At 48.4% G+C, this 22,553-nt stretch overlaps 1 protein-coding gene across 1 annotated transcript in view; it reads left to right on the top strand.

Moving 5' to 3' along the window:
• PKNOX2 (PBX/knotted 1 homeobox 2) overlaps window positions 1–22,553 on the top strand; it is a 93,690-nt gene that overhangs the window by 41,699 nt on the left and 29,438 nt on the right. The window contains exons 2-4 of the mRNA XM_065040020.1: window positions 8,454–8,591; window positions 8,889–8,974; window positions 20,015–20,123. Coding sequence (XP_064896092.1) covers window positions 20,040–20,123 — 84 coding nt within the window. The 5' untranslated portion in view covers window positions 8,454–8,591; window positions 8,889–8,974; window positions 20,015–20,039. The remainder of the gene's footprint in view (window positions 1–8,453; window positions 8,592–8,888; window positions 8,975–20,014; window positions 20,124–22,553) is intronic.

Genomic DNA, 22,553 nt, shown 5'->3' on the forward strand with positions numbered 1-22,553 from the left:
GGTTGGTGCCCCCAGGTCCTGCCCCATGTGGTGTGAGGTGAGGAACAGAGGTCCCAGGGGGCGATCGCCCTTCTGGGGGTTTCCATTCATGGGTTTTGGGGGGATCTTCATGCTCGTGGCTGGAGGGGACATCTCCTTGGAAGGTCTTCATTTTTGTGGTGGGCAATCTCTGTCCTTGGGTTTTGGGGGATCTTCAATCCTCATGGCTGAAGGGGACCTTGGAAGGTCTCCATTGTCATGTTGGGGGATCTCTATCCTTGGAGTTTGGGGAATCTCCATCAGGGTTGTGGGTACATCCTGAGGGTGGGAGGGATCCCCACACTTGGGGTTAGCAGTATCTTCATCCTGGAGCTTTGGGGAATCTCCATCCTTGGGTTTCGGGGAGAATTTCATCCTTGTGGCTGGAGGAGACGTCTCTCTCCTTGGAAGGTCTCCATTCTTACATTGGGGGATCTCCATCCTTGGAGTTTGGGGAATCTCCATCCTCAGGGTTGTGGGTTTTGGTGATCTACATCCTCAGATCCCTGTACTTGGTGTTAGGAGTATCTCCATCCTCAGACTTTGGGGAGTCTCCATCCTTGGGTTTTGGAGATCTCCAATTGTTGGGTTGTGAGATCCCTGTCCTTGTGGTTGACAGGATTCCCACACTTCGTATTAGGAGGATCTTCACCCTTCTGTTTTGTGGAGCTCCATCCATGAGGCTGGGGCATCTTCACCTCCAGAGCTGAGAGAATCTTTGGATTATGGACATATTTTTCCTGGGGTTTTGAAGGGAATCTGAATCCTTGGATTTGGTGTCATTGGTTACGAGGGATCACCATCCTCAGAGATTCTTCATTGTCAGAGTTGGGGGATCTCCATCCTTGAAGGTTCTCCATCCTCGAAGGTTCTCCATCCTCATAGCTGGAGGATCTCCATCTATGAAGGATCTCTACCCATGGAGAACCTCTGTCCTGAACAAAGCCAGGACCCACAACCTTCTCCACACCCCAACCTTCTCCACACCCTTCTCCACAGGAACCACGAGGGCTCTACCCAAGCTTGTGCCCTTGGATGTTGGCACTTTCGGCATGCTGGGAACTGCTCCACGAGCAGAGCAGGTTCCTCCTTTCTGGCCACAGCTCTGCTACCGTGACCTTAAGTTATTTAAAAACCCCACAGAAAACACATGGTCGGGATGTTTGGCGTCAAATCAGGTATTTCCAGGAGACACTGGCAACAATTTCTTGGGTACCAGTTAGCTGGGAAGACCGTAGATGGGTAGAAGGTGCTGAAGCAGATCCAAAATCTAAAATTACTGTTCATCGTTAAGACATTGCATGACACTAATTAATTTTTCAACCACCTCACCGGGGACCTCATTGTTAAAACATGATGCTTTCTCCTCCGGCACCGGAACCGTTAACTCAAAACAAAGCCGGAGAAAGGCCGAGGAACCGCGACGTCCCTCAAACCGCATCGAGCCGCGGTGTTTTATCCGATGGCCGGAGGGACGCGCTCTGTTAAACCCCTCCCGGGGGACTTTTTGGGGGTGGGGAGTTCAAATCCAGCTTCCCCGCGGTGCAGAAATGTCTCCAGAGCCGGGAACACGCTGAGAGCAGAAGGAAAAGCTATTTTCAGCTCCGCTCTCACCTGTCTCATTTTACCCGAGTGCGGCTTCCCGGAATATTTTTAGCCACGTTTTATTACCCGTCTTGCAAGGCCCAGCCTGGGGGATTATTATGGTTGCGCTCGCTCACATGTCGGTTATTTAATTCGGTTTAAGAACAGACTTCCCTCAACGTTTTCATTATTGCTGACATCAAGATTAACACCCAAATATATTCCTTTGACATTTCCCGTCACGCAATATATGGAGTATTGCTCCTAAAAGTGACCAGAGCTGGAAATGCTTTATCTTCCGTTTACGTCTAATTGTTCTTTAATTATTTGGACACTTTTCTTTCCAATGCCTTGAGTCCACTTATTAATTCCAACCTTTTCAGTTTCATCTTCTCCCAAAGAAGAGGGATTTACCAAGTTCCGCAGTTTTATTTCCACCTCCCTGTTTACCTTTGCATTGAAAAATCAAGAAATCTGGCAGCCCGGGGGGCAAATCTTCCCTGTTTTATTTCGGGGTTGATGGTACTGACGACCTGGAGTAATTTACAATTAAACCATTGCAATATCGGTATTTTGCTGTTGGGAAGAGGTTTTGCCGCGTGCCGATCGCAACCCCGGGGCCGGGGGGGCTGCGACTGAGGGGCCAATTTCTGTTCCCATATGGAAAAAGGACGCGGCATCTGGTTTTGCTCCCAGCAGCCGGCAGCTTGAAGCCGCCGTTTCGCGCGGTGCCGAGTAAAGAGAAAATAAAGTGTCGAATTGTTTGGTATTATCAAGGATTTCTGCTCCCCAGGACTCCTGCATAAAGAGATGGAAATTCGAGCTGCTGGAGCCAAGAAACACAGAGAACTATCTGAATTTATTACGTTTTATCTCATTCCCCTGCAAACAGCGCTGGAAATGTCAAAAGATCATCTATTGTTTCGGTGTTTAGAAAGAGTTTTTGTTTTCTCGCCGCTATTTCTTTGATGCTCGGCTGCGGGGAAGGGAAAGAAATTGGAGCAGGAGGCGGCAGGTTGAACGTGCGGGTTTGGCCGCGGAGCTGCACGCATTTCAATGTCTCACATCCCAGGTTTTTAATTTAACAAATGTAATTAAGGCTGGGGTAGGTACTCGGATTATTCATTTACTCCAGCTGGAAAAGAAAAAATTAAATTGAATGCAAATTCCGTAATCAGACGTGAAGTTGAGGGTGTGGGACGTGCTGGGGAAGTGGCAGCGCATTAATCGGACCCTTTTCCCTCAACAACACCCAAATCGAAGAGCCGGGGATTATTTGAATAATTGAGGTGGCATTTGATAAGGTATCTGATTGCTGATCTCTCCTTACGACGAAGCCCTAATTGTAATTCTCCATCAAGAAGGATTAATCTGCCTAACGGTGTGCAGGGAATCGTGCGGTGTCGAGCTGCCTCCCTTCCATTTGGGGTTTTAGCGAGGGCTGCGGTGCCCGGGGAAGGCGCCCAAGTGATTTATTGCATCTCCTGGCACTTGGTACGTGGTTGTTGTCCCTGGGGGTTCTGGGTTCCGAGGCTCCTGTGGCCCAGCAGCGTTGCCCATGACCTTCAAGGTTGGGTCTGGATGGCGGAGGGTGGAGGAGGACGCGTCATTGTGTTTCGATGCCTTCTTGGTGTCTTCGGGGAACAATTAACCCCCTTTTTCGCTGTAAAACGGAGACGAACTGGTGCGACTTCAGCAGAAGACGCTGGTGGGGACCACGACTCCACCGACAACACCCATCACCCAACAGGACCAACCTTGACGCTCTTGGAAAGACGTTGGGGGTCAACGGACGTTGACTCCCGACTCAACCTTGGGTGACAAGAGGAGTTTCCGCTCAATCTGGTGCCGGACACTTATTCCTAACCACAAAAACTTTTTCAAAAGCCGTTAATTCATTCTCGGGGGAGAAGTAACGTCGAGTCCTTTTCGCCACCAGTGCTGTTTGTTAGTCTTGAAACCCGGCATGACGGGGTGGGGAGATGGGGGGGCACTTTGCTTCTTGGGTGATATTAGAAAGGATTTAAAGTGGTGAAAATGACCATTTAAAAAAAACAATACCCATGTTGAAGATCCAGAGTTGTAAACAAATAGTTGTTGGCTTTTGTTCTCATCTCCTCTATGTAGCAGCAAATGAAAAGAGAAAAGGAAAAAAGATGAGAGCGAGCAAAGAGATAAAGCTGGAAATATCTTGAAACAAATTGTAAATATAATTTGTTAAAGTGTATTAGGGAGAAAATATTTATGAGCCCTACTGCAATCCTTGGGGCCAGATTATATTTCCCTGTCTGAAATTAAGCTGAATTAAATGGTAACTAAAGTGATTTCTTACTTCATTTTGTTGTCCTACCATCCCGGCTCCTCCCGATGTGATTTTAGCCCAGGTCTGAGCGATTCATTTGCAAACAGAATGGCGAGATTTCCCCTCCAAAAAAAACCCCAAACCAACAAGAAACCCAACTTAAATCACTTGAGATAAGTTGGGTGTTATCTTAAGGCTGCAAATTGCTTGTTTGCTCCTCCAGCTGGAGCTGTTAATTCCGAACAATTAAGGCGCCATTTAAAAATCAGAGACGACGCATGTGGAGGCGGGAAAAGAGCCTGTTTGGGCTGGAGAGCCCAAATTCCGATGGAGGATTCCAGTTTGTCTTTATTTTGGGATTCTGACACCAATACCACGGAGTTTAGCCCCCCAAAAATCCTGTTGAGCGTTGAGTGATGCTCAAAGCAAGAGGCAACCAGGTCTCTAGACCCAACTTGAAATAAAGTGCAGACGTTCATCAAATATTTTTGGGCCAAGGAGCAAAGAGTTGAGCTCCTTGTTTTTGTGTGAGGACATCAAGGGTTTTATTAGACTTTTATGGCATGATGTGTAAATTATGCAACTGTGGAAGATGTTGCATTTCTTGCCGCCCATTGACGTCGTACAGGATCCTCCGTCTGTCCTTCCTTCCATCCGTGCAGCCGTGCATCCTTGCAACTATTCATCTTTCATATTTTGCAATCTACCTCTGATCATAATCACACACAAATTTGACAATAAATTGATTTTCACATGCAAAAAAAACCACAAACCCAACTTGTTCCCCTCGAGCCCTTAGAGGAACCAGCATGGCCCAACACGCAGCCGCTTTTTGCATCCCTCACCTCCCCAAAATGACGGAAAAAGGTGATTTTCCACCCCAAAGCTGGCACTAGGGCTTTGGTTTGGGGGATCCCTGTGGCACGAGCCCCCGAATCGTGAGCCGCAAAACCGAGCGCCTCGTCTTTAAGAGTGTTTTCTGCAAACCCTCTCCTGTTCTTCCCCCATCCGAGGCAGCACAAATCTGAATAACTAATCAGAGTCCTCATTAACCCCCTGCCGAGATGCTCAAACATTCACTTTGCTGTTTGTGCAGCAGAAAAAAAAGGGAAGAAAAGGAAAAAAATACCAACCCACAACCCATCCTCCATTAAAATTGATGTGTTATTAATCCCACCGCTCCAGACCTCGCGGGTACCGAATTTCCCCTGTCCTGCCCAAGGCCGAACCGTGTGGTGCCGCTTCCACCGGCGCTCGGACGTTCCATTATTTATGGACGGATAAATACGGAAATTTTGGGGTGTGTGGGCACGTCTTAAATCTTTCCCCCCTCTCGGAGTGAAGTTTAAATTGGGGATGCAGAAGGATGAAAAACCCATTTTGCTCTTTGCACCTTTGAACATCCCCAAAATCCAGCTCCAACCCTTGCTCAGAGGCTGGAGATGCTACAAAAACTGGGGAGAAAACCCCCCAAAATCTGAGGTTTTCATCCCAATCGTCCTCATTGCTGACGCCAGCGGGTGTTACCAAAGTCGCGATCACCCCTTGGAGCTCCTGAAGGAGTTAAACTGAAAATTGAGCTCTGATTTGTACTATTTTTGCGTATTTTTCTTTGGTTTTCTCCGGCGGTGTGTAGTTTGGTGCCAGCACAACTTGCTCCTGGGCGTAATGTGGGGTGTACAAATAATCCAGCAAACCCCAGCGGCATTAGTAGGGATTTCACCGTTCGTTTGATCCACTTAAGTCAGAGGAGCTGGCATTAAATTTATTAAAAAATGATAGTCGCAATTAAACGGCACTGATATGACGAGGGTGGAAGCATCGCGATCTGCTCACCTTGGAAACGCCAGGAAAAGCCGCCTTGCTGTAAAATCCAAGACTTTCTTTGCAAAAATCTTGGATTTTCTTTGGCTAAATGTCAGCTTTATTAGCATTCCCTTACACTTAATTAAATCTTGATTAACGGGGGTGCCCTTGGCTTTTTCTGATGTCCCAGGATGCTGGTTCCCGTCTCCGCCATTGGGTGTTTTCCAGGTCAAGTAGATGAGGATTTAGGGCATTTTGTGGGATTCGTTAGGGCATTCTGGGGGGGACATTAGGGTATTTTGGGGGAACTGATGGTTTCTCGTTAACCACGTCTCCTTGACGACCCTCCATGGGACGCCCCGTGTCTCGTGTCGCCCACGGTCGAGCATCTCGGAGGAGGCGTCTCCTCCGTTCCCGTTCGCTTCGGGAAGACTTCAAAGGCCTCCGCTCCACTTCAAAGGATGCCTTTTGAAGTCTCTAAAAAGTGTGTTCTGGCTCAAAAAAAACCCTTTGCAAGAGCATTTGGGGAGATGTCCCTGGTGGGGTCGGCTCTTGGTGCTTTTTGTGATAGGGACAAAGTGGCATCTTTGGTGCAGAAGGCACACAAACCTCTATTTCTGTCCTAAAGTTCGTGGCCCCGATCACCTGCAAGGATGAAAATTGCTCTCCCAGAGCTCCTTACCTGCTCCTCTTCCTCCTCTTCCCATGTTTTGCTCACACGATGAGCCGAAATTACTGAAGTCTCCCATGAGACAGAATGAAGTCTCGACAGGAAAGAAGGTTTGCTGCGAAACACGAGTTTTTCATCACGTCGTCTGGCCAAATCCAACGCAAATCAAGTCCCGGGTTCTTGATGTGGATCTGGCATCAGTTCCTCCGTGACGTGAGCCCATAGGGTTTTTTATTCCTGATCATAAATACTTCTAATGATATTTCAGCTGCTCTTGTGGTGGAAGAGTTTTAGACTCAAGACCCTTCTGAGCATTTCTGTATCCAAACTAGCGTGGTCAGCAGGACAAGGGCAGTGATCCTTCCCCTGTGCTCTGCATTGGGGAGGCCACACCTGGAGGGTTGTGTTCAGTTCTGGGCCCCTCAGGTCGGGAAAGAGATTGAAGTGCTGGAGCGGGTCCAGAGAAGAGCAACAAGACTGGGGAAGGGACTGGAACACAAGCCCTATGGGGAGAGGCTGAGGGAGCTGGGCTTGTTCAGTCTGGAGAAGAGGAGGCTTAGAGCTGAGCTCAGCACTCTCTAGAACTACCTGAAGGGCAGTTCTAGCCAGGTGGGGATTGGTCTCTTCTCCCAGGCAGTCAGCAATAGGACAAGGGGGCATGGGCTTCAACTCTGCCAGGGGAAATTGAGGCTGGAGATGAGAAAGCAATTCTTTGCAGAGAGAGTGGTCAGGATTGGAATGGCTGCCCAGGGAGGTGCTGGACTCACCGGCCATGGAGGTTTGTAAACTGAGATTGGACATGGCACTTAGTGCCATGATCTAGTGAATGGACTGGAGTTGGACCAAGGGTTGGACTGGATGATCTCTGAGGGCTTTTCCAACCCAGTCCATTCTGTGATTCTGTGATTTGGCAGAACCCAGATTTGGCCTCTAAACCTCTCAGCAGGACCCACATTTGCTTGAGAAGTCAAGGGGAATCTTGACTTCTTGCCCCTTTCACCAAATCTTCCAGGTTTGCTGGTTTCTGTGCTGTTTGGCCCCCAAATCACCCTGTATCGCATTGGGCAACGGACTTGGTGACAGCCAGGTTTCCAAAAACGGCACTTTTGGACTTGTATTCCTGGCTGGGCTGGTGGATCCAGTCTGTGAGGGCACAAAAACATCAGCGTTGGTGTCACGTGGGCGTTCGGATGGAATTAAAACCACGGAAAATGCTTCTTGTGCGTGTCCCGTGCGGCCTCAGTGTGTATTTTAGATGTATATTCCAATCTAAGCAGCCAAATAGATCAAGGCCTGTATATATAGAGAGAGACAGAGAGAGGGAGAGGTGACATGCATTAGCAATCTGAGGAGCTCTGTGCCAGGTGATACCTATCAAGGTCAATATATTGAATATATGTGACGATGTGAGGAGCTCTCTAGAGGCGATGGGTATCAAGGGATGTATATCAGATCTATATCAGAGATCTGAGGAGCTCTGTGGAGATTCTTTGTGTCAAGGGACATATATCAGACACGTATTTGAGATCTGAGCAGCTCTCTACTGGGTAATAGATATCCAGGTGGATATATAAGACATATATCGGAGATCTCAGGTGATATTTATCACCTAGAGGGGATGTATATCACCTAGAGGGGATGTATATCGAGCGATATTTATCAGACATATATTGGAGACGAGGGGTCGCTAGAGCTGGTGTATATTCAGAGATGTGGGGCATTTCTCTCTTTGACCCCTTTGTTTTGCATTCACACCCAACCCACCCCCACGTGCTGGTTCGTGCTCAGCCCGTCTTTGTTTTTCCACCAGATGTGTCTCAAAATCCTCCATAAACCCACATCCTTGGGATATGCAGCATCGTCTCCAACATCCGCGTGGACTTTTCCTTATTAACTAATGACCAGGAGTTCGCCTGATTTTGAATTCATGGCCCTTCCCCACTTTCAAAGCGCATTTACACTCAAGTGAAGATTATGATTAACCATGGGGACGGTGACAGCTGGTGCGACACGGGGCCACGGCTGCCAGCGGTGCTGTTTCATTCCTTATCCCCCTTTTTTGCTCCTTTTCAGCCCCGGATTGTACCGCCAACCTGCAGTGAGACCCTGTGCCAGGGATTTGCCAAAAAGGACGGGACAGGACGGCGTTTCCCTTCGTCCATCACGGCCAGACCGGCAGCGAACACGCCGTTGTTTTCCAGACACATCTTGGTTCGAACTTTAAAACATCCGATTTATTTTTTGTCCTTGCTTGGAGATTTTCAAACCTTCCTGTGCAAAACCCTGGAGGTCTGATCAAACTCTTTGACCCCCAAGGGGATGTTCCCACCTATTCCTCCTATTTTTCCCCTTATCCTCCAAAAAATAGTGCGTTCAGAGCGGACGTACCCACCATGGCTTTGCCGACACGGCCAAAAAACCTTCCCTAGTGCAAAGAGCTTAATATTTCCCCTTCTCCTTCAGTCATTTCCTTCCCATATTCAAATATTTCACCCTTTGCTTTCCCAGGTCGTGATCCCCACCCAGAAAATCTCATTTTTGGGTCGTCAGGCGGACGTTTGCTGGGCAGCGGCTCCCTGAGCGCTCCCCAAACGGTAAGGCTGCTTCACTTTGTATTCATTGGGCAATTATGTTTATTAAATGGGCAATTCTATTTATTAATTGAGTGAGATGTGGTGAGTCATAACCTTGGCGGCGCTTTATGTGCGCTCTTTTTGGCTATGCCTGACTGTCAAGGTTTAAGGCAAGGTGGCAATAAAGCATGGCAGATGCTCCCTGTTATCCCCTTTACCTCCCTCCACCCCTTCGTTTAAATCAGAAAGATGATAAGAAAGATAAGGGGAAAGGAAGAGACACTTAGACTTCAAGTTGGAGAGTTTTAATGGGTTTTACTAATACTACTAATAAATAGAGAATATATATACAAAATGTACAAAACCAATCTCAAGTGCTCGATGTGGAGTTGGTGTCACCCCAGCAGCAGGAATCACAAAATCCCAGAATGTCAGGGGCTGAAGGGCCCTGGAAAGCTCATGCAGTGCAATCCCCCCATGGAGCAGGAACACCCAGATGAGGTTACACAGGAAGGTGTCCAGGCGGGTTGGAATGTCTGCACAGAAGGAGACTCCACAACCCCCCTGGGCAGCCTGGGCCAGGCTCTGCCACCCTCACCCCAACAAGTTGCTTCTCCTCTTTCACTGGAACCTCCTGTGTTCCAGTTTGCACCCATTGCCCCTTGTCCTGTCACTGGTTGTCACCCACAAGAGCCTGGCTCCATCCTCCTGACACTGCCCCTTTCCATCTTGATCCCCAGGAATGAGTCCCCCCTCAGTCTCCTCTTGTCCAGCTCCAGAGCCCCAGCTCCCTCAGCCTTTCCTCACACGGGAGATGCTCCACTCCCTTCAGCATCTTGGTGGCTGCGCTGGACTCTCTCCAGCAGTTCCCTGTCCTGCTGGAACTGAGGGGCCACAACTGGACACAATATTCCAGGTGTGGTCTCCCCAGGGCAGAGCAGAGGGGCAGGAGAACCTCTCTGACCTACTGACCACCCCCTTCTAACCCACCCCAGGTCCCATTGGCTTCCTGGCCACAAGGGCCCAGTGCTGGCTCATGGTCACCCTGCTGTCCCCAGGACCCCCAGGTCCCTTTCCCCTACGCTGCTCTCTAATAGGTCATTCCCCAACTTACACTGGAACCTGGAGAGCTGGGTGTGCAGAGCTGACGGCTCCAGCAGCTGCAGCTCAGGCCCCCGGAAGTCACGGGTGGGACTGCACAGCAAACCAGAACCTATTTGCAGGATGCAGGGCCTGAGGCCTGTAGGTCACAGGCAGACAGACAGACAGGGTCCTCTCTAGATGCCTCATGGTCGAAGAGAGCATGACCCTCGTGATCACCCTCTTATATAGGTGGTATGACGATTATGGAGTGGAATACTTCTGTTGGTCAGTTCTAGTCACCTGTTCCATCCACCCCTCCTCAAACATGCCCCTCTCACAATGGAATGTGGGAAAACTTATCAGGCTTTCTTGGCTACCATAGTAATAAGTCTAAACACGAGCTTTTCAGCATTCCATCGGTCTCTTATCAGCACCCAGTGCAGCATCTGAGGAAAAATATGTAGCTAAAACTCAGAAAAGTACAGCCACCTAGAAGAACTGAGCTGAAAGAAAAACCACTAAAAGAGAACCGGTCTTGTTTTTAACAAAACCAGGACACTAACTTCGATCACCCCTTTTTTAAATGCAATGAGCATTTAGCAGGGAAATCAGAGCTTTTTGCTGTATTTTGCTTTGTGTTTTGGAAATCAGGCTGTGCAGGGAATCCTGATTTAAAGCTCAAGTGTCGCAAACATGTTGTTATGAGCCCGACAGGCTGCGACCGGCCTGGAGGAAAACACAGATATATTTTTGTACAAATACCCTGAAATACGGGCTGTTATCTCTGCAGAATTTTGGCACAGCAGTAGGATGTGGAGAAACGGTCGCCGGCTAAAAATAACGGCAACGCGGCGCTTAAAATAAGACGTACGTGAATCCAAGGGTCTCACAGTCCTTCGGTCAACCCCGAGCGCTAAAATTAGGGCTTGACGGAGTGACAAATGTGCTCGATCTGTGCCAAACCCGCAGGTGACAAAGCAAATAAAACCCTGTTGGCTGCAGCTTTATCCCCCTGGAGAGAAATCTCCGGTCACAAAAAGGGAGGTGCCTCCTTTAATTTGTGCAAATACCCTGAAAAATGTGCGTGATTTCTTCCTAAACCGGTGATTTTTAGAGTGGGGCCATCTCAGGGGAAAACCTGAAGGTTTCATTTGGTTTTTGAGTCTTTTATTTGAGTCTCACCTCCTCTGAAAGTCCCTTTTAATAACCAGCAGCCAATACCGGCAGGATTATTTTCCCTGGGCTGCCCTTTCAGCCCCGATTCTTGCCGCTGTCCTTCCCTCGGCTGAATAAAACCAGGATTAAGGATGTGATGAAGTGGCTGGATTTCATTAGTCTGGTTTCGCCAGAAAGCTCCAGGTTTGGCTCACCTGGAAATCATATCTCGGGTGGGTTTGTGGGAGCTCGGGGTCACCACAAGGACCCTTTTCTGGGGAGAATCTCCTTAATTCCCTTTGGCCCATCAGTATTTTTGTGGGACCAAACCCAAACTGTGCCAGATGAGTCCCACTAAAGGCCCAGAAAGACATGATGATGAGTGTCCACCAAAGGTTGGCCTTGTTCTAAGCGGTTAATGACAGAAATTCCCTCTCCTGAGAAATAACTTGGTTTTCTGTGGCCTTTTCCACCTTGTACGTGGCTCCTGATGTTTTCCGGGACATTCACAGTGTTGCACCTTCATCGTACCTTGTGTCACCGTGCAAAAAAAGTCACAAAAATGATTTAGTAGATTTGTCTCACACCATAAACACTTCCCAGTCCTTTCTTGTCCTCATTTTCCACATTGCGCTGAGTTCAGAGTCTACCATTTGGAGTAAATGGAGAAGACAGTGTAATTAAGCATCATTAAAGGAGTTCAGAACTATTTGTAGCTCCTTAGCTAGCTGAAGCTTGTATAAATCACCGTGTTGTGGCTCCAACCTCTCTTGTGTCAGCAAGGCTGGAAAAATGGCAAAAAAATTGCTTTCAAATGGGCAAATGAAAGATGTTTAAATGGAGGCAATTAATGGAGCAGCTCCCGGTGCAATCGTTGATGTCTTGGCTCAGTGCTTGGATGGGGACAGGTCCGCCGATGGTGGCGAAACTCGAGGAAAACCGGATTCTTCTTATTTTCTGGTTAGCAGAGTAATTTCTTGGTGGGTATCTTGCATTTGAAAAGGAAATTCATCCCCGTTTCCACGCAGGAGGAGCTGTAGAGGGGAATGTGAAGCGGAAGCGCGACGAGTCGGGAGCTCTGATTTATCTGCCATATGGGAAAGAGGAGAACGGCGGCTCTGCAGGGATTTCATTCCCTCTCCCAAAGGAAAAATTTGCGAGTGTGTTAGCAGGATATTGGAAGAAACGAGGCAGATTTAAGGGAGGAGAGGGTTTTATTAGGTGCGCGGTGGCATTGCTCTGTTTTCGGGGTTTTCCCACGGGTGGGGAAATCTTTGGTTCTGCTAGTTTTAGCCCAATTCCTGCAAGAAAAAACAGATTGCCATTTGTGTTCACCCAGCGTGGTTACTCACGGAGATGTTGGGAGATTTGCATGAAGTTGGTGGGTTTTGATGTGTGAAATAAACACCCCAAAAAGGCATTATTAAAAATGTCAGCATTGCTCCTGGGGTGTTTGTGGGCTGCAAAAAGTCACAGAATCCCAGAATCCCAGAGTGTCGGGGTTGAAGGGCCCTGGAAAGCTCATCCAGTGCAATCCCCCCATGGAGCAGGAACACCCAGATGAGGTTACACAGGAAGGTGTCCAGGCGGGTTGGAATGTCTGCACAGAAGGAGACTCCACAACCCCCTGGGCAGCCTGGGCCAGGCTCTGCCACCCTCACCAGGAACAAGTTTCTTCTCAGATTTAAGTGGAACCTCCTGTGTTCCAGTTTGCACCCATTGCCCCTTGTCCTGTCACTGGTTGTCACCCACAAGAGCCTGGCTCCATCCTCCTGACATTCCCCCTTTCCATCTTGATCCCCAGGAATGAGTCCCCCCTCAGTCTCCTCTTGTCCAGCTCCAGAGCCCCAGCTCCCTCAGCCTTTCCTCACACGGGAGATGCTCCACTCCCTTCAGCATCTTGGTGGCTGCGCTGGACTCTCTCCAGCAGTTCCCTGTCCTGCTGGAACTGAGGGGCCACAACTGGACACAAGATTCCAGGTGTGGTCTCCCCAGGGCAGAGCAGAGGGGCAGGAGAACCTCTCTGACCTACTGACCACCCCCTTCTAACCCACCCCAGGTACCATTGGCTTCCTGGCCACAAGGGCCCAGTGCTGGCTCATGGTCACCCTGCTGTCCCCAGGACCCCCAGGTCCCTTTCCCCTACGCTGTTCTCTAATAGGTCATTCCCCAACTTACACTGGAACCTGGGGCTGTTCCTGCCCAGATTCAAGACTCTACACTTGCCCTTGTTCTATTTCATTAAATGTTTCCCCGCCCAACTCTCCAGCCTGTCCAGGTCTCTGATGGCAGCACAGCTTCCAGTGTCACCACTCCTCCCAGCTTGGTGTCACCAGCAAACTTGCTGACAGTCACTCTATTCCCTCGTCCAGATCACTGATGAATATATTGAATAACACCGGCCCCAGCACTGCCCCTGAGGCACTGCACTGGGTACAGGCCTCTACTGGACTCTGCCCATTGACCACGACTCTCTGGCTTCTTCCCTTCAGCCAGTTTGCATTCACCTCACTCCCCGCTCATCCAGACCGCACTCCCTCAGTTCAGCTGTGAGGATGCTGTGGAGACTGTGTCAAATGCCTTACTCAAGTCAAGGTGGATCACGTCCACCGCTCTGCCATCATCCATCCATCTTGTTATGTGCTCACATGGTTTGTGGTGGGTTCTTTGCTGGAATCGTTGGCATTTGACTATGGGGAGGTTGGTGGTGGATATTGCAATTTTGTGCTGGCCAAAAATTGCTGAAGCTCTGCAGTTGTCAATTTGCGGTGAAAAATGTCACTGATGGTCAAATTTTTGCTGAGCGGGACTTTATTTGAGCGTGTTCCTTCTCATCTGCCCGTCCTTGAAGCAGCAACTTCGACGTTGCGTTTGCCGGTGGCACAGAAAATGTGCGAAAGCGACAAATCTCCCGTTTTCCCAGCACCTCGTTCATTGGCCGTAATTTAAGCTGCTTCTTTCAGCTTCTTCCAGCCCATCTCCCCAAAATTTGTTGTCCAAAATTTATTCACCGTCATCTTCGCCCTGCAAGAAGCTCCTGGCTGGGACATTTGGGTCGGGACCTTCCCATTGCAGGACTGAGATTTGATGTTTGCATCATGGAAACGCGGGTGCTCAGCAATTCCCCTCTCACCGGATTAGCGTGTTATGGTGGAAAACGAAGCGCGCAAGGCAAGGTTTGAAATACGTTCATCGGAAATTATTCGTAGTTCATTGCTCACAGCCAAGAACTGTTGGAAAATTAATCCGCTCCTTATTTTTCGCAATCGCTCTCAATGCAATTGGCGACTTTTCCTGGACAATCCATGTCTGGCAAGAAGTTTGTGCTTTTCTGGGGCTCTTGGGCTGTGATTCACTTCAAAGCTTCACAGTTTGCCCTCCGAAAAAATTCACAGTTTGCTCTTGAGGGAACTTTTGCTGGGCTGGGGACTGGATGGCACAAAATACAAGTATTTTCAGGTTGCTTTGAAGAAGCTTCTTTGATGTTTCCATGTGTCGGTTTGTTTTGGAAGGTGCTTTAATGGTCTTCCTCTAGAAAAACATGGCTTTAAAATGTAGGTAGGTATCTCAGCTCTCCACTTAAAAAAAAGAACATAGTTGTTTAATGCTGCCGTTCAAGGTACATTAACCTTGTCTACTAAAGCTCTGCCTGGCGCTCGCAGGTTTTATTCGTGTGTTTATGTTGCAGAGATATCCCTGGAGCCCTTTAGGGATGGGTATCGTCGGAGAGGAGAGAAATACTGAGCGGTAATTGTTCTCATCCGAAAATCCCTGTAACAGCTCCCCCCTTCCATGGAGCTGGATTTGCATGGAGGATTTGCAAATATTAAAGAGATAAATGCAAGTATTAAAGAAATAAGTGCAAAAAAAAGCTCCCAGGAGAGAGGTCCCATCCGGTGATGGACCAAACGGGCACTTGGCAAGAGTTTTTTGGCGTCGTTTGGCGCAGAGTTTCCTTCTCCCTTTTATCGCAACCAAGAGCTTTGTAAGGAGAAAAACAGCAAAGGCTTTTGCTCTAGTCCAGGGTTTATCCTGCAGAAATATCAGATCTCCAGCTGCTTTAGCCCGGGGTTGGAGCAGAAGTGCAGACTCGATTCGTCCTTTTTTTATTGGGAAATCACGCAATAACAGGGCACAGATCAAGGTCGGTGTGTGGGGAACAAGCATCTTGGCCAAGAGTGGAGGATTCCCCCAGTGCAAAACCCACCTGGGTCTGCAGAGAGGAAATCTGGCTACCAAATATTCCTAAAAATAACAAATATTGGGTGACCCAATGGTGTTTCTAGCGCAATCACATCCTCAGATGAGGCATCACTCAAATGTGAGAAGTGACCCAGAATGTCTATGAAAAACAGGATTTTTTCTCTATTTTTGACCATTTAATAGCATCGAGTGTTTTTTCTCATGATGGTCTAAACAAGCAAAAAAGGGTGAAGGTTGGCAGGTAGAAATGAGACTTTCAAGGATGTTCTATTATTCACTTTATGGCCGGTGAAGATTCGGCGTCACCCGCCAAGGGTGAACGTGTCGTCGCCGGCACTTGAGAGCAAGATGTATCGTCCTCCCGAGGTGCCTCTCCCGTCCCCCTCCGCTATATTTCTTCATTTTCCCTTCGATAGATGCATATAATGAAAGAATATATCATTGACTTCAGTGCGGACGAGCCCGCCGTGAAGACGGTGGCATAAAAAACTTGGAGAGGGAGCAAAACCAGTGCGGCGTCATTGCAAATCTTCCATATATATCTATATCTATAGATATAGATATATAGATATGTATAGATATATAAAACCCAAACTTTTAGAAAACATGGTCTTCCCCTAATATAGAAAAATACCTTCTTGTGACTGGAAAAAACATCCTCAAGTGTCTCCAATCACTTTAAAACTTTGGGAAGAGAAAAAGCAAAGCTCGAAAAGCTGATTTTTGGATTTCTCACGTTGAATCCTCCATTATCAATTGTGTGTTTTGCTGTGGGGGAGAAGCTGCTGAATGAGCCAGAAGAAGAAAAATCATCCCGTTTTCCATTGATTTGGAAACAAGAGTTGCACCTTACAAAGCCAACATGAACGTTATCCACTGAAAATGCTGGCGTGGAGTCCAACAATGTGATTATTTTTCTTTATTAAATTCAGCTCAATGTCCAAGATGGTTTTACGACTGTTTTATAAATCGAGGAGGTTGTATCCACCTGGGGGGGTGGTCAACTGTCTGCAATATTTTGAGTTTTTAAATGTTTTAGTGACCACACTGAAATAAAAAATCAACTTCTCAACTTAGTCCTTAATGATTTTAATTTGAAATAGGAGGTAATAGATGGCCGACAAGAAGAAAAAGCAGCTCATAAATCTGTGGCTTGTTCAGGTAGATGTGAGAAATACATTTCTAACGTCATGGCAATATTTCAGCGATAGCTGAAATCGTTAAATTTCGTAAGGAAATTTAGGATCTCAGGTCGCTGCCAAAACCGAAAGTGCTGCCGCTTCTGGAAATTAAAGCGCTTTTTTGGGTTTTATTGCTGGCTGTTTCTTACCTCCCTGCAAAGAGTTGCCTCTGATTCCTGCTCTTCTTGGCCCCCAACCCACCCAAATTCCCTTTTGGCCCAAGATTTGGTCATTGTCTTGGGCTGATGTGCAAGGGTCGGGCAGAGTTTGGCGACGCTGCCCATTCCTGGCGCTGTCTGGATGCCCATAGTCGAGAACGCCTGCAGCTAAATGGACATATTGGCAACAGTTGTCTCTGACTTTTATGCCTTTTTATTCATTTTTTTTTGACATTTGGCCATAAGTCTTATTCACCAAACGAATTGATGCCCATAAAACCTCACCGAACAACTTGATTTTAGCAAGTCTTACAATATTTGGCGATTAAATCGGCCTCCGGGCTGCCACCTTCTGGGCATAAATTTGCCCCAAAAGCTCCAACTCTGCAATAAATTGCCTCATGCGAGAGGTAGGTTCCCTCCTGGCGTGAACAATAGATGCCAAGCAGGGTTTATTTTTCTTCCGCTTTTTTTATCCCAAAATATCAACCTCTTATATTTTTTAGCTTCCCACCGAGATGTCTCGACCGTCGTGGTGCTGAATTCTGCTTTTCTGCGGCTGTTTCTGGGGGAGTTTTCCCCCGGGGACGTGGCTGCTCGGATCTTGGACACTGGACACCAAAGGTTTTAATCTGCCAGGTCACTCAGAGGCGGATAATTTCGCCTCCCACTATTTTGCTGTTGGGATAAAAAAAAGATGAAAATCATCGTTTTAATCCCATAAATGCAAAATCCTTCACGCCGCAAGGAGCCCAACGCCTTCCCAAGGCGCAGGATTTGGGGTGTCCTAATTAATACTCAAATCGCGGGACATCCATACTAGTGCAAAGTAAAAATAATTAAAAACTTAGTGTATTTGCGCAAAACAGTGAGAGTGGTCAACACTCATCCCATGCCGGCAGCATTTGGGCTCAGTGCTTTTATCCGCTTGGTGTCTGAGAAGCCTGAAGCCTCGAGGAAAAGACCATAATATTGCAAATTTTCCCCCAAATAACCACAGACTGTAGAGAAGAGCAGAATAATGTGAATCTTCCCTCCAAAAAACATGGACCTCATGCAGCAGTGTAGGGGAAAGGGGCCTGGGGGTCCTGGGGACAGCAGGGTGACCATGAGCCAGCACTGGGCCCTTGTGGCCAGGAAGCCAATGGTACCTGGGGTGGGTTAGAAGGGGGTGGTCAGTAGGTCAGAGAGGTTCTCCTGCCCCTCTGCTCTGCCCTGGGGAGACCACACCTGGAATCTTGTGTCCAGTTGTGGCCCCTCAGTTCCAGCAGGACAGGGAACTGCTGGAGAGAGTCCAGCGCAGCCACCAAGATGCTGAAGGGAGTGGAGCATCTCCCGTGTGAGGAAAGGCTGAGGGAGCTGGGGCTCTGGAGCTGGACAAGAGGAGACTGAGGGGGGACTCATTCCTGGGGATCAAGATGGAAAGGGTGAGTGTCAGGAGGATGGAGCCAGGCTCTTGTGGGTGACAACCGGTGACAGGACAAGGGGCAGTGGGTGCAAACTGGAACACAGGAGGTTCCAGTGAAAGAGGAGAAGCAACTTGTTGGGGGTGAGGGTGGCAGAGCCTGGCCCAGGCTGCCCAGGGGGGTTGTGGAGTCTCCTTCTGTGCAGACATTCCAACCCGCCTGGACACCTTCCTGTGTAACCTCATCTGGGTGTTCCTGCTCCATGGGGGGATTGCACTGCATGAGCTTTCCAGGGCCCTTCCAGCCCCTGACACTCTGGGACTGTGTGAGAAGATGAGAATATTGTGAATCTACCCGCAAACAACTGCGGACCTCATGGAGAAGAGCAGAATATTGCAAATTTTCCCCTGAAAAAACATGGGCCTCATGGAGAAGATGAGAATATTGTCGATCTTCCCCAAACAACTGTGGGGACTCATTCGAAGACCCCAAATGTGCCTCATTTTTTACCAAGCTCATCGTATCCCCGTTCCTTGTGCGAGCGCCCTTCTTCCCACACAGGACCATTTCATGGCAAAAGCGACGCTGATGCTATTTTTTGGTGGATTCCTTCACAACATCAGACGACTTGATAGAATTTTTTACATTTCTTCACATGGAATGGCACCCAGCTCTCTGCTGATGAGAAGCCAACAGGGAACCCAAAGCAACGATGGGTGAACTTTTGGTGAGATGCCATCTCTTCCAAAAATGAGTCATTACAGGGAAAAAAATGTGGTTTTGGAGACTCTGGGGAGATTTTCCCAGGTGGCTTTGTGAGTTGGCTCAATACAGAGCCTCAGAGAGGACCCAGGACAGTTTCTTTGAGGATTTAAGGAAGATTATTGCCTTTCCTTCTGAAGGAGCTTGCCAGCTGCAGTGAAATAATAGGACAAGAGGCATTTTTTTGGTAAAGGGCTGGTTTTTGGTTACATTTTGTCACCAGGTCTACCCTCCCCAGGTCATCCAGTCAAGAGTTACTTTACAGATTTGTCCCTCCCGGTGCCCCTCTTCTTTCTCCATCACCTTGGGACCTGAAGATACTAAAAAAAAGAGTCTATTTTTCCCCAAAATAACTATGGATTTACAGAAAGCAGAGCAATTTCAAGAGCCGTTGAGGGTGACATGTCTCAGACGGAGTCCCGGGTTCAAAGGTGGCCATGCAGGATGAAGGGTTGGCTCCCCAGTGGAAATCAAACAAGGGGTTGAATGTTCTTCCTTCATTTCTGTGCTGTGGTGTTGGTCAACTTCAGTGCAGGAGTCAACTGGGTTGGTCAACTCAATGTAGGAGTCAACTGGATTGGTCAGCTCAATGTAGGAGTCAAATTGGTTGTTAAACTCAATGTAGGAGTCAACTCCATAGGTCAGCTCAATGTTAGAGTCGGGTTGGTCAACACAACATAGGAGTCAACTGGGTTGGTCAACTCAATGTTGGAGTCGACTGGGTTGGTCAACATGACATAGGAGTCATCTGGGTTGGTCAGCTCAATGTTAGAGTCAGTTGAGTTGGTCAGCACAACGTAGGAGTCAACTGGGTTGGTCAGCATGACCCACAATGTCCCTTTGGAATTGAGCTGCAGTCCTTGGGGATGTGACTCCATGATGGCCAAAGGCAAAGAAAATTTCCTTATCTAAAATCACAAATCTTCAATAATCGTCAAATTACGAGAAGGGTCATCAAATCATCTGGGGTTTCTTCCAGGGACTGGGTGGTGGAGTGCTCTGTGCTCGTGGGAGGAATGTCACTTCTCCTTTCTGTACCTTTTTTAATTCTTTTTGAGGGATTTTTGAGGGTGCAGATCCCTCATCATCCAGTGACGTTTCTCCCGCCCACAGGTTCTCGATGTGACTCCCACCCAGGATGCACCATGTCTCCCCGGCGCCGGCTCTGACGATGATGGCCACCCAGACGGTGCCACCTCCTCCCTACCAAGACACCCCACAGGTGAGTGTCGCCAGCACCCGCGGGCTCCCCCAGGCCCCTCATGCCGCCCAACTCCCGCATTAATTACCCTTCCTTGCTAAATAATGACCATTTTCAAAGTATTTCACCTCAAAACTAATTTTAAAGACTCGCAAAAATTAAAACCCTTCTTGACGCAGTCTCCGATATTTGAGCTATATTTCTCCTTTCTGGCTTATTTTGGGGTTGATGACGTTTTTGTGGGGAGCAGGTTAACGAGCTGGAAAGACGCAATGTCTGGATCAACCGAAATGGGTTGAGCCATAGGAAGACTGGAATGGCATTTTAATTTATTTTACGGCGTTTTTTGGCAACCGGTCATGGGGGAAATAAAATATTTAATCTGTGCTGCTACTCTAAGGGTGGAATAACTTTTCTGAGCATCATTATGGAGTTAATTTATTATAAGAAGAAGAGCTTGTCCAAGGTAAACTCTGCTGGAGGATCTTAATGGGGTTGAGGTGGGATTTTGTAGACAGTCTTTAGCTGGTTTTAGGGGAAAAAACCACATAGTAAACCATCCCGAGATGATTTTTGGGGCCAATCCACATCATGTTTCCACTTTGGGGTCGATTCAGATCGAGCGCTGAACTGAATCCGTGTTCAAAGTGGCTTTTTTGGAGGTTCCTTCGGGAAATTTGGAGTTTTTTCTTCCATTTGCTGCAAATCCAGGCCACGAGAAAATCTCCCCTCCCAGGGTAAAAAAAACACCCGAATCAAACCTGTGCACAGTAAAATAAATAAATCCACTTTCCGCTCATCTCCTTTGGAGGGAAAAGGTCGCTCGTTGCCAACGACCCCTCGGTGGGGGATTTTATGGCTCGTCCAACTCCTGTGTCATCATTTCCGCGCTTCGCTTTGCTGCTCCCAGAGGGGTTTTCTTCCCAGTTTTAGTTATTTTATTTTCTCCCCCACTGTCGAAACACGGTGCCGTTTGAGTCCTAATGGGCAATTTAAGGGATTTTTAAAATCGCCGATTTTTGCTGCAGCATCTTCTGGATACGCCCCCCCCGGACCTGTCGCTTATCTGTCTCGCCCGCATTGTACTATTTTGAATTTTGGGGGAGCATCGTTGACCAAAATCCTCAGTTTTTTCCCTATCAAGGGGCTGCTGGAGCATTTTTCTTTCAGTTTAGTGGGTTTGGAGGAAAAGCCGCAGCCAAGGGTTGCCAGACAGTCAGAAAGGGAGCGGGGGGAACTAATGGACAGGAAGCTCAACATGAGCCAACAGTGTGCCCAGGTGGCCAAGAAGGCCAATGGGATCCTGTCCTGTATCCAAACTAGTGTGGTCAGCAGGACAAGGGCAGTGATCCTTCCCCTGTGCTCTGCATTGGGGAGGCCACACCTGGAGTGTTGTGTTCAGTTCTGGGCCCCTCAGCTCAGGAAAGAGATTGAAGTGCTGGAGCGGGTCCAGAGAAGAGCAACAAGACTGGGGAAGGGACTGGAACACAAGCCCTATGGGGAGAGGCTGAGGGAGCTGGGCTTGTTTAGTCTGGAGAAGAGGAGGCTTAGAGCTGAGCTCAGCACTCTCTAGAACTACCTGAAGGGCAGTTCTAGCCAGGTGGGGATTGGGCTCTTCTCCCAGGCAGTCAGCAATAGTACAAGGAGCCATGGGCTTCAACTCTGCCAGGGGAAATTGAGGCTGGAGATGAGAAAGCAATTCTTTGCAGAGAGAGTGGTCAGGCATTGGAATGGCTGCCCAGGGAGGTGCTGGACTCACCGGCCCTGGAGGTTTGTAAACTGAGACTGGACATGGCACTTAGTGCCATGATCTAGTGAATGGACTGGAGTTGGACCAAGGGTTGGACTGGGTGATCTCTGAGGGCTTTTCCAACCCAGGCCATTCTGTGATTCTGTGTGAAAAAGACAGTAGGTTTGTGGAAGTGGGAAAATGGGAAATTAGGGGGTAAATTGGTTGGATTTGGGTAGGAAATCTGCACGTGTTGGAAAAAAATGCAGGTACAGGGGAAGGATCACTGCCCTTGTCCTGCTGACCACGCTAGTTTGGATCCAGGACAGGATCCCATTGGCCTTCTTGGCCACCTGGGCACACTGTTGGCTCATGTTGAGCTTCTGTCCATTAGTCCCCCAGGTCCCTTTCTGCCTGACTGCTCTCCAGCCACTCTGTGCCCAGCCTGGAGCGCTGCAGGGGGTTGTTGTGGCCAAAGGGCAGGACCCGGCACTTGGCCTTGTTGAACTTCAGCCCATTGGAATCGGCCCATTTTTCCAGTCTCTCCAGATCCCTCTGCAGAGCCCTCCTGCCTTCCAGCAGGTCCACACTCCCTCCCAACTTGGTGTCAGCAGCAAATTTGCTGATGATGGTCTCAATCCCCTCATCTAAATCATCAATTTCCTCCTTTCCCATCTACACCTGCTCCCTGGAAAGCAAAGTTTTGCTTCATTTTTGCTGCG

This window comes from Columba livia, chromosome 24, assembly GCF_036013475.1.
Source record: "Columba livia isolate bColLiv1 breed racing homer chromosome 24, bColLiv1.pat.W.v2, whole genome shotgun sequence".
Taxonomy (NCBI): domain Eukaryota; kingdom Metazoa; phylum Chordata; class Aves; order Columbiformes; family Columbidae; genus Columba; species Columba livia.